The sequence below is a fragment of the Macaca nemestrina genome, chromosome 20, assembly GCF_043159975.1.
Source record: "Macaca nemestrina isolate mMacNem1 chromosome 20, mMacNem.hap1, whole genome shotgun sequence".
Taxonomy (NCBI): domain Eukaryota; kingdom Metazoa; phylum Chordata; class Mammalia; order Primates; family Cercopithecidae; genus Macaca; species Macaca nemestrina.
Window position 1 is genome coordinate 1,918,409 of NC_092144.1, and position 10,771 is coordinate 1,929,179.

Here is a 10,771-nt window from a genome sequence, read left to right on the forward strand (position 1 = left end):
AGGAACCTGGCAGCCCCTCTTCCCCTGGTCCTCCCTGGAGCCGAGGGTCAGAGGAATGGTCCTGGGGCTCAGGCAGCCCCGTGCAGCTTCCTGGGTGGGGGGTGCATCAGCCCTGTCCGTCCCCCAAGAAGGCGGGCATGTGCTGGAGGGCGGGCACGTCTGAGGGCCCTGTCTCCACAGCACAAAGGTGGAGCAGGTTTGGGCCCACCTGGGCACTGCGTCCCTCCTGGGCCTGGGCGGGAGCCCGGTGAAGATCGGGCTGCGGCGGGTGGTGCTACACCCCCTCTACAACCCTGGCATCCTGGACTTCGACCTGGCTGTCCTGGAGCTGGCCAGCCCCCTGGCCTTCAACAAATACATCCAGCCTGTCTGCCTGCCCCTGGCCATCCAGAAGTTCCCTGTGGGCCGGAAGTGCATGATCTCCGGATGGGGAAATATGCAGGAAGGAAATGGTGAGTGCTGCCCCGATCGAGGGGAATGGTGGATTTATTCTCCAGGGCCTGGCCTGGGGAGGACCAGGATGGGCATCTCTTACCTGGACCTTAAACCAATTCCACGGCAGAGGGACCTCTGTGGCTGATCCGTTTGTCTTTAGTCCCACTGCCTACACACCACTCACCTCCCCATTCCATCTGGGGGCAAAATCTGGCCATTGCCTGTTTGTATAAATAAAGTTTTATTGGAACAAGGGCCACGTTCTCACATCAACAGACTGTCTATGGCTGCTTTCCTGCAATAGCAGCAGAGGTAAATACTTGTGACAGAGGCTGGGCGCGGTGGCTCACGCCTGTAATCCCAGCACTTTGGGAGGCTGAGGCGGGTGGATCACGAGGTCAGGAGATCGAGACCACGGTGAAACCCCGTCTCTACTAAAAATACAAAAAAAAAAATTAGCCGGGCATGGTGGCGGGTGCCTGTAGTCCCAGCTACTCGGGAGGCTGAGGCAGGAGAATGGCATGAACCCGGGAGGCGGAGCTTGCAGTGAGCCGTGATTGCGCCACTGCACTGCAGCCTGGGCGACAGAGCGAGACTCCGTCTCAAAAAAAAAAAAAAATACTTGTGACAGAGACTGGCCTTTAAAGCCAAAAATATTTAAATTCTCTGGCCATTTATAGAAAAATGTTTGCTGGCAGCCACATGCGGTGGCTCACACCTGTAATCCCAGCACTTGGGGAGGATTCAGCCAGTGGATCTCTTGCAGTCAGAAGTTTAAGACCAGCCTGGCCAACAGGGCGAAACCCCGTCTCTACTAAAAAAATACAAAAATTGGCTGGGTGCGGTGGCTCACGCCTATAATCCCAGCATTTTGGGAGGCCGAGATGGGCAGATCACTTGAGGCCAGGAGTTCGAGACCAGCCTGCCGAACATGGTGAAAGCCCATCCCTACTAAAAATACAAAAATTAGCCCGGTGTGGTGGCGCGCACCTGTAATCCCAGCTACTCGGGAGACTGAGGCAGGAGAATCACTTGAACCCGGGAGGCGGAGGTTGCGGTGAGCTGAGATCACGCCATTGCACTCCAGCCTGGGCAAAAAGAGTGAAACTCCGTCTCAAAAAAAAAAAGCAAACGTCCCACCCCAACAGTTAATGCTTCCCTTGACCTCAGAATGGCCTCCTGCACATTACCCAGGTGCTAGGGCGGCAGCCCCATGGGGACACTGGGGAGACGTTTGCGCTCTGAGCGAGGAATCCGAGGCCCACCTCCTTCTCACTCTGTGGCTTTGTGTGATTCCTGCAACTCTGAGCCCTGGTTTCTTCATCTGTGGGGTGGGGATGCTGCATCTCGGCACTGTTATCGGACCCGAACTGGAGCTGCTCTGATGATCACTCTGCAAGTGGCCTTTCTGGGCTCTTTCCCTGGTAGCCACCAAGCCCGAGCTCCTGCAGAAGGCATCCGTGGGCATCATAGACCAGAAGACCTGTAGCGTGCTCTACAACTTCTCCCTCACAGACCGCATGATCTGCGCTGGCTTCCTGGAAGGCAAAGTTGACTCCTGCCAGGTAAGCATTCCAAGGGGGAAACCGGGCAGTATTGAGATGAAATGCCCACACCCGTTCACCTGGCAGTTCTGTGTGTGCAGACCTAGATGTCTTCCCTCCCTTTCCTTCCCTCCCTTTCCTTCTCTCTCTTTCTCTCTTTCTGACGGAGTCTTGCTCTGTCGCCCAGGCTGGAGAGCAGTGGCACGATCTTGGCTCACTGCAACCTCCGCCTCCCGGGTTCAAGCGATTCTCGTGCCTCAGCCTCCCGAGCAGCTGGGATTACAGGCATGTGCCACCATATTTTTGTATTTTTAGTAGAGACGGGGTTTTACCATGTTGGCCAGGATGGTCTCGATCTCCTGACCTCATGATCTGACTGCATGGGCCTCCCAAAGTGCTGGGATTACAGGCGTGAGCCACCGTACCCAGCCTAGATTTCCTTTTTTTTTTTTTTTGAGATGGAGTCTTGCTCTGTTGCCCAGGCTGGAGTATAGTGGCATAACCTTGGCTCACTGCAACCTCTGCCTCCTGGGTTCAAGTGATTCTCCTGCCTCAGCCTCTGGAGTAGCTGGGACTACCGGCATGTGCCTCCACGCCTGGCTAATTTTTGTATTTTTAGTAGAGACGGGGTTTCACCATGTTGGCCAGGCTAGTCTTGAACCCTTGACCTCAGGTAATCCGCCCGCTTTGGCCTCCCAAACTGCTAGGATTGCAGGACTGAGCCACTGGGCCCGGCCATAGCCACCATGCTCAGATTTCTGAAGGGCTCAACCGTGCACGCAAAGACAGAGGTTAATTTTCAGGCTGGGTGCAGTGGCTCATGCCTGTAATCCCAGTGCTTCAGGAGGCTGAGGTAGGATCAGTAGAGGCCAGGATTGCAAGACCAGCCTGGGTGACATAGTGAGATCCCGTCTCTACAAAAATAAAAAAAAAATTGTCGGGCCGGGCGCGGTGGCTCAAGCCTGTAATCCCAGCACTTTGGTAGGCCGAGACGGGCGGATCACAAGGTCAGGAGATCGAGACCATCCTGGCTAACACGGCGAAACCCCGTCTCTACTAAAAACACAAAAAATTAGCCGGGTGAGGTGGCGGCGCCTGTGGTCCCAGCTACTCGGGAGGCTGAGGCAGGAGAATTGCGGGAACCTGGGAGGCGGAGCTTGCAGTGAGCTGAGATCTGGCCACTGCACTCCAGCCTGGGCGACAGAGCGAGACTCTGTCTCAAAAAGAAAAAAAAAAAAAAAAAAAATGTCAGGCAGAGTAGCAGGTGCCTGTGGTCCCAGCTCCTTGGGCAGCTGAAATGGGAGGATCTCTTGAGCCCAGGTGTTCTAGGCTGCAGCAAACCGTGATCACCACTGCACTCCATCCTGGGTGACACGGCAACATCGTATCTCAAAAAAACAAAGACAGGCAGGTGTAGTGGCTCCTGCCTGTAATCCCAGCACTTTGGGAGGCCGAGGTAGACAGATCACCTGAGGTAGGCAGTTCAGGACTGGCCTGGCTAACATGGCGAAACTCCATCTCTACTAAAAAAATACAAAAATGAGCCAGGAAATGTGGCAGGTGCCTGTAATTCCAGCTGCTCAGGAGGCTGAGGCAGACAGAATTGCTTGAGCCCAGGAGGCGGAGGTCCCAGTGAGCTGAGATCGTGCTACTGCACTCTAGCCTGGGCAACAGAGTGAGGCTTCGCCTAAAAAAAAAAAAAAAAAGGCATCAGATTTCAAGAGTAATTCTCAAAGTTAGATGCCATTATTACTAAGCAATACAAAACACCAATGACAGTGTAAATGCCCATTCATAGGCAGTAGTTAAAAGAAAGGTGGTAAATAACCTGCAATGGAAATCTACCCAGCCCAAGTTCTCAAACCAGACTCCTGAGTTCAAATCCTGCTTCAATTGCTGTGTGACCCCAGGCAAGTGCCTCAACCTCTCTGGGCCTCTGATCCTCATACGTAAAGTGAGAAGCATAACAATGCCTATCTTCTAGGAGTGTTGTGAGATCACTGTCTTGCATAGTCTTTTCTTCCTATGTATTAATTATGTTATATTCTTTTTTCTTTTTTTTGAGACGGAGTCTCGCTCTGTCGCCCATGCTGGAGTGCAGTGGCCGGATCTCGGCTTACTGCAAGCTCCACCTCCCGGGTTTACGCCATTCTCCTGCCTCAGCCTCCCGAGTAGCTGGGACTACAGGCGCCCGCCACCGCACCCGGCTAGTTTTTTGTATTTTTTTAGTACAGACGGGGTTTCACTGTGTTAGCCAGGATGGTCTCGATCTCCTGACCTTGTGATCCACCCGTCTCGGCCTCCCAAAGTGCTGGGATTACAGTCTTGAGCCACCGCGCCCGGCCTGTATTCTATTTTTTAATCATACTCTATATAATCATACTCTCTATTTAAAAATACTCTCTATATCAATGGGCAATTCATAATAGCTTTTTATCTTGAAAAGAATGGTGAGGCCAGGCCAGGTGGCTCACATCTGTAATCCCAGCACTTTGGGAGGCCGAGGCAGGCGGATCACCTGAGGTCAGGAGTTGGAGACCAGCCTGGCCAAGATGGTGAAACCCTGTCTCTACTAAAAATACAAAAATTAGCTGGGCGCGGTGGCTCATGCCTGTAGTTTCAGCTACTCGGGAGGCTGAGGCAGGAGAATTGCTTGAGCTCAGGAGGTGGAGGTTGCAGTGAGCCAAGATTGCGCCACTGCACTGCAGCCTGGGCAAAAGAGCAAGACTCTGTCTCAAAAGAAATGAAATACGTCTGGCAGCTAATGATCAGGGGCCACCGCTAGGTGGTGGGACTATTCGTGGCTGTTATTATTATTTTTAGAGTTTTTCTGCATTGTTTTACTGCCCCCAAACAAAAGCAAGAATGATGGAAACTCAGAGAGGGGAAGTGACTCACTGCAGGTCACACAGCCAGGCGTGGGGCTGCAGCCAGGTCTCCAGACCCGCGCTGTGCCCTCTGCCCCCCCTGCCCTCGATGGGGCCCACCCACAGTAGGAACGCAGGAGGCTATGGCAGTGCCGGGAAGAGAGGGTCCCTGGGGGACCAAGCAGTGCTCTTTCCTTCCTTTCTAGGGTGACTCTGGGGGCCCCCTGGCCTGCGAGGAGGCCCCCGGCGTGTTTTATCTGGCAGGGATTGTGAGCTGGGGTATTGGCTGCGCTCAGGTTAAGAAGCCGGGCGTCTACACGCGCATCACCAGGCTAAAGGGCTGGATCCTGGAGATCATGTCTTCCCAGCCCCTTCCCGTGTCTCCCCCCTCGACCACAAGGACACTGGCCACCACCAGCCATCCCCCCAGGACGACAGCTGGCCTCACAGTCCCGGGGGCCACACCCAGCAGACCCACCCCTGGGGCCGCCAGCAGGGTGACGGGCCAACCTGCCAACTCAGCCTTATCTGCCATGAGCACCACTGCTAGGGGACAGATGCCATTTCCAGATGCCCTGGAGGCCACCACGCACTCCCAGCTACCAGGTACCGGGAGAGACGGAGGGACCCCTGGGAGTGGAGGGTACCATGTTAATCAGCCCGGGCTGCCAAACAAGACAGAACATCCTCTCTGGCCGGGCGCAGTAGCTCACGCCTATAATCCCAGCACTTTGGGAGGCCAAGGTGGGTGGATCGCCTGAGGTCAGGAGTTCCAGATCAGCCTGGCCAACGTAGTGAAACCCCATCTCTACCAAAAAAAAAAAAAAAAAAAATTAGCTGGGCGTGGTGGTGGGCGCCTGTAATCCTAGCTACTCGGGAGGCTGAGGCAGAAGAATCGCTTGAACCCAGGAGGCAGAGGTTGCAGTGAGCCTAGATTGTGTCATTGCACTCCAGCCTGGGTGACAGAGCGAGACTCCCATCTCAATAATAATAATAAAACCAGGTGTGATGGTGCACGCCTGTGGTTCCAGCTACTGGGTAGGCTGAGACAGGAGAATTATTTGAGCTCAGGAAGCAGAGGCTGCAGCGTACCGAGATCACACCATTATACTCCAGCCTGGGTGACACAGCCCATCTCTAAAAAAATAAAAATAAAATGAAAGCAGGGGCTTTGATGGTTCGCAGCAGCAGCGCCAAGTCCTTGGGTGAGTGTTTCCTGTGAACCTGGCAGCTGCCCTCATGTGGGTCTGTCCCCGCAGCCTGGGGGCTGTCACTTTCTCAGTCTGAGCTGATTTTTCCTTTTTCAATAGCTATGGCCTTCCCAGGGCCCACCTCCTTGGGTCCAAAAGAGGTGGAGAAGCCCCGCCTTGAAATACAGGCGGGTTCTGTGTGGAGGCAGCTGTCGTTCCCAAGGACAGGGGCTGCGGCTGCTGTCAGATTCTCCAAGGCCACCTGGTCTTGGGTCAGGGCCAGATGGTGCCCCGGCTGGTGGGGAACTGGCACTTCTCCTTGCCGACCTTGGTATCTGCTGCGGGTGGCACAGGGGGAAGGGGGCACCCAGGGAAGCCAGCTGGGTGGTGACAGAGGGTGGGGAGGGGGGCTCGCCCCTGAGGAGGAAAACGGACCTCTGGAGACAGCAGGTGGGTACGGGTCCCCTCCATGGGTGGTAACGGGGTCCCTGAAGCCCCCCGGCAACCACCCCATGTATTCTTTTCACAGCTGTGTTCTGAGGAAGGCCTTTGCACTTGGCACCGTCTGGGGAGGGCTCGGAGGCCATCAGGGATCCAGGCAGAGTGCCAAGGCAGGGCCGGGGCCTCTGGGTCAGGGCCCTGGTATGTGCAAAGGCCTTGGGATGGGAGGGAACTCCTGGAGGACGGAGATGTGGGAGGCTGCCATGAGAGGGGCTTTCGGCCTGGCCCCCGGGAGGGAAGAAGGTGTCTTCCCAAAGCTGAAGTCACAGGAAACAAATGCATTTCCAATGTTATTTGAGAAAAGCCCAAAGACCAAGCAGCAGGCCCAGCATCCTTTCCTGCCGAGTTTTCCTGGGGCAGGTCCGCCCTCGCATCCGAGGCTCCCAGGGGGATTCGCGGAGGGGCGGCGCCCTGGGGGGCTTCCTGGAGGAGGCGCCCTGGGTCCACCTGCCCATGTGCCTGGCTCCCCCCACAGACTGCGGCCTGGCACCGGCGGCGCTCAGCAGGATTGTGGGTGGCAGCGCAGCGGGCCGCGGGGAGTGGCCGTGGCAGGTGAGCCTGTGGCTGCGGCGCCGGGAACACCGCTGTGGGGCCGTGCTGGTGGCAGAGAGGTGGCTGCTGTCGGCGGCGCACTGCTTCGACATGTGAGTCCCAAACGCTCCAAATGCCCCTGCACGTGTCTGTAGCTCACCCGGAACCGAACTGTTGCCCGAAAACGCACCGTGACACCCTCTTTTGCCGGAGTGCCCTCCCCGACCCCCGCTCCCACTGCCCCAGGCTGCTCCTCCCACCCCCATCCCCACTCCCTGCAGCCCTCCCCTGCCCAGCCCCCCTCAGCCTGACCACCCTGGGTTGTCCTACCCCGCGGTCCCCACCTAACCCGGGGGCTGCAGCCCCTCCCAGCTCCAGGCCAAGCCCACGGGGACACTGGGGTCACTTCTTTCCCCAGCCCTCGCCCCTGGCACTTAGCTCCAGCCCCCGCAAAGCCCGCCCAGTAGAAAGCTGTCCTCCCCAGGGCCCAAGCCCTGGCAGGAGAGGGGTACGGTATTCCAGAGGGGACACCCAGCTCCGGGCCCTGCGGGGCTCGAGGTCAGAAGGGGAGCGGGGGGCGGACCCTCACGTCCACCAGTATTTTCAGAGCGCTAATATTAGGTGGTGATGACTGCAATCCTTGGTGCTGCCTCGGTGCCTGGTGGGGGACACTGAGCCCATTCCCAGACTGGCAGCCAGAGACCAAGAGGCCAAGAACCCTGGTCGGCCCCTGGGGGACACCGCAGGGGCAGGGGCCGGGGGCGCGGGGGCTCTGGCCGACGCCTGTCCTCGCGCGCCCTCCAGCTACGGGGACCCCAAGCAGTGGGCAGCCTTCCTAGGCACGCCGTTCCTGAGCGGCGCAGAGGGGCAGCTGGAGCGCGTGGCGCGCATCTACAAGCACCCGTTCTACAATCTCTACACGCTCGACTACGACGTGGCGCTGCTGGAGCTGGCGGGGCCGGTGCGCCGCAGCCGCCTGGTGCGTCCCATCTGCCTGCCCGAGCCCGTGCCGCGACCCCCAGACAGTGCGCGCTGCGTCATCACCGGCTGGGGCTCGGTGCGCGAAGGAGGTAGGCGCGCCCGGGGCCGGGGTGGTGCGGGGTGCAGGGCAGCAGCCGGAAGGGGTCCCCACCCGCCCCATCTCGCTCGTCCGCAGGCTCCATGGCGCGGCAGCTGCAGAAGGCGGCCGTGCGCCTCCTCAGCGAGCAGACCTGCCGCCGCTTCTACCCGGTGCAGATCAGCAGCCGCATGCTGTGTGCCGGCTTCCCGCAGGGCGGCGTGGACAGCTGCTCGGTGAGCCTCAGCCCGGCCTGGGCGACCAGGGGCCCAGGTCCCACCCAGCCGCCGGGGAGGGAGGGTTCCCGCTGCCACGAAGCCCACCGTCCGGGCGCCACGCTCCGGTGCAGACTTCTCCAGAGGATCAGGCAGGGGGCCTTTTTGGCTCTGGAGGAATTTCCACTCCACAACCGTTTATTGGGTACCCACCGCATCCCACCCCTGGGCCTCAACGGCAGAGCAGGCAGAGGCTGCAGCGGGAGGCCCCATTCCACTCCGGGACCACGTGGCGGGTGTCCATCAATGTCTGCCACCTTTGCATTGAGCCCATTTTCCAGATAGTGAAAATGCAGCTTCCAAGGGAAGCCACTCACTACGGTCACCCCTACGGGGGCCAATGACCCAAGGGCTGCTGTAGGGGAGGTACCAGACTCTGAACCCCCGCTTCTCTCCCCAACAGGGTGACGCTGGGGGACCCCTGGCCTGCAGGGAGCCGTCTGGACGATGGGTGCTAACTGGGGTCACCAGCTGGGGCTATGGCTGCGGCCGGCCCCACTTCCCAGGTGTCTATACCCGGGTGGCAGCTGTGAGAGGCTGGATAGGACAGCACATCCAGGAGTGACCGCCACGTGATTGCCCAGGCCGGGACTCTAGGCGAAAGCAGCAGGAGCAGCAGGCCACCCAACACCCCACCTCACTGTACCCTACCCAAGGACGGGAGTGGGGGGGGCTGTGGGTCATGGGGATGCATTTTGGTAGCACCCTTTGTTCCAATAAACACAGCTGCTCCACCCCGGCTCACTGGCTCAGCACCTCAGTGTCACAGCGCGGACCACCTGCCTGGCGCTCCAACAGGACCCGGGTGGAAGGAAGAGGGGTCAAAGCAAGCCTGGACAAGGGGAGGGCTGTCCCCCTTAGCCTTTGGGACAGGGGTGGTGGCAACAACACATTCCTCGTGACTCAGCAGCCCGGTGGCACTTAAGGGGAAAGATGGACTTCTCCCAACCCAGGAGAGGCTGAGACCCTCCGAACTGGGGTTCCAGGGACACGCGTCAACTATTCCCAGAGATCCCTCAGGAGGGAAATAAAGAGGTTTCTCTCCGCCCTCCACCAATTTATTTGCCCATCCGCAGGAGGTGACAGCTCCGGTGGGGTCTGACCACCCCCACCCCACCTCCAAAGTCCAGACAAGAGTTCTCCGCCCAAAAAATATGAGGCTGACCTGGGCCCACTAGGGGAAGACCCCAAAGGCCTGAAGGAGGTGCCACTGGGCTGCCAGCACTTTGGGAAGGCACAGGGCCCCCCCACCCCCGAGATCCAAGCTGCACTGGCTGGCAGGGGGCAAGGCGGGGGGTGGCGAGGACACAGTCCCGTCTGTCCCAGCACCGGTGCCACCCCGCTAAGCCCCGGGCAGGCAGTACGCACATGCGGGCCCCGCCTCTCAGAGCACGTTTGTGGAAATGAACGGGGCGGGGCGGCCCACGGGCTCGCCAGTCACATGTTGGCTCGTTCCCGCTGCAGCCGCGAGTTGTAGGCGCGGGACACGGTGTTCCAGGCGTCCATGTAGCGGTCCATGCACATGGCGATGCACTTCTGCGGGACCGGAGGGGCGCACGGCTCAGCTCGGGACCTCGCGCCCCCGGGGACCTCCCTCACCCCGGATGCAGGCCGCCCGGGCTGCAGAGTGCACGCGTGCGGTAGCCACTCCGTCGCGCCGCCTCGTTAGTCTGCGCACGCGCAGACGCCTCCCCCCCAAATCCAGACCCTCGCGACCCTTGCCCCGAACCTCCGCGGGTCTCACCTGCTCGGAGTTGTCCAGAGAGCCCCCAGGTTTCCCGATACACTTCCGGAAACACTTGTCCGTCATCCTCTGTGGAGACACGCGAGGCTTTAGCCGCGACGTCCGCCCCCAGGGGTGGCCCTGTCGCCCCAGCGCCCGTCCCCGGCCGGCCCCGCACCTGCAGCAGCTCCTGCGCGTTGGCCACGGCGATCTGCACCTTCACCTGCTCCATTATGAGCCCTGGGTCCAGCTTTCCGCTGCTGGAGCCCCCGAAATCGGAGCCGAAGCCGCCCTCCATGGCTCCGCAAAGTCAACCGGACCGAGGCCGCGTGCGCCGACCCGTAGCTGCGCCGGAAGCGGGCCTCCCGGGGCACCACGGGAAACGGAGTCCACGTGGGCGGGGACGGAAGACTACAACTCCCACAAGACCGCGCGCGCCCGGGCCATTCCAGGTCGCGCGGGGGGGCCCTCTGGTCACGCGCCGGCCTGGACCTGCCGTTACCTACAGAAGCCACCCGTGGTTGCGACTCTGCGGGAAGGCGGCCGACTTCGCCCGGGGAGTGGGGGGGGCCACTGCGTGCGGCCGAAGCCGATCACTTTGTACACAGGATCCGTCTCTGGCTCGTCCCCCAGAGGCCTGCCGCGCAT

The 10,771-nt window shown here is 59.6% G+C and overlaps 2 protein-coding genes across 4 annotated transcripts in view; one reads left to right on the forward strand and one right to left on the reverse strand.

The window, feature by feature from the left end:
* The window catches only part of LOC105487238 (transmembrane serine protease 9), a 63,381-nt gene extending 54,416 nt beyond the window's left edge, over positions 1-8,965 (forward strand). For all 3 annotated transcript variants that reach the window (XM_071087078.1, XM_071087079.1, XM_071087080.1), the window contains 7 exons: positions 181-452; positions 1,864-2,000; positions 5,053-5,452; positions 7,013-7,181; positions 7,873-8,138; positions 8,225-8,361; positions 8,804-8,965. In XM_071087078.1, coding sequence (XP_070943179.1) covers positions 181-452; positions 1,864-2,000; positions 5,053-5,452; positions 7,013-7,181; positions 7,873-8,138; positions 8,225-8,361; positions 8,804-8,965 — 1,543 coding nt within the window. The remainder of the gene's footprint in view (positions 1-180; positions 453-1,863; positions 2,001-5,052; positions 5,453-7,012; positions 7,182-7,872; positions 8,139-8,224; positions 8,362-8,803) is intronic.
* Positions 8,501-10,751, reverse strand: LOC105485802 (translocase of inner mitochondrial membrane 13). Its single transcript, XM_011748290.3, has 3 exons — positions 10,302-10,751; positions 10,145-10,213; positions 8,501-9,936 (listed from the first exon to the last, which is right to left on the reverse strand). Exons 1-3 carry the CDS (start codon positions 10,419-10,421, stop codon positions 9,838-9,840), a joined length of 288 nt encoding a protein of 95 aa, XP_011746592.1. The 5' UTR covers positions 10,422-10,751; the 3' UTR covers positions 8,501-9,837.
* Between the last annotated feature and the right edge of the window lie 20 nt (positions 10,752-10,771).

Bases quoted from the DNA above. Each gene is read 5' to 3' on its own strand.
- LOC105485802 (XM_011748290.3), bottom strand. From the start codon at position 10,421: ATGGAGGGCGGCTTCGGCTCCGATTTCGGGGGCTCCAGCAGCGGAAAG. The intron at 10,214-10,301 runs GTGCGGGGCCGG...GTGTCTCCACAG, and splicing joins ACGCGCAGGAGCTGCTGCAG to AGGATGACGGACAAGTGTTT. The intron at 9,937-10,144 runs GTGAGACCCGCG...CCGGTCCCGCAG, and splicing joins CTCTGGACAACTCCGAGCAG to AAGTGCATCGCCATGTGCAT.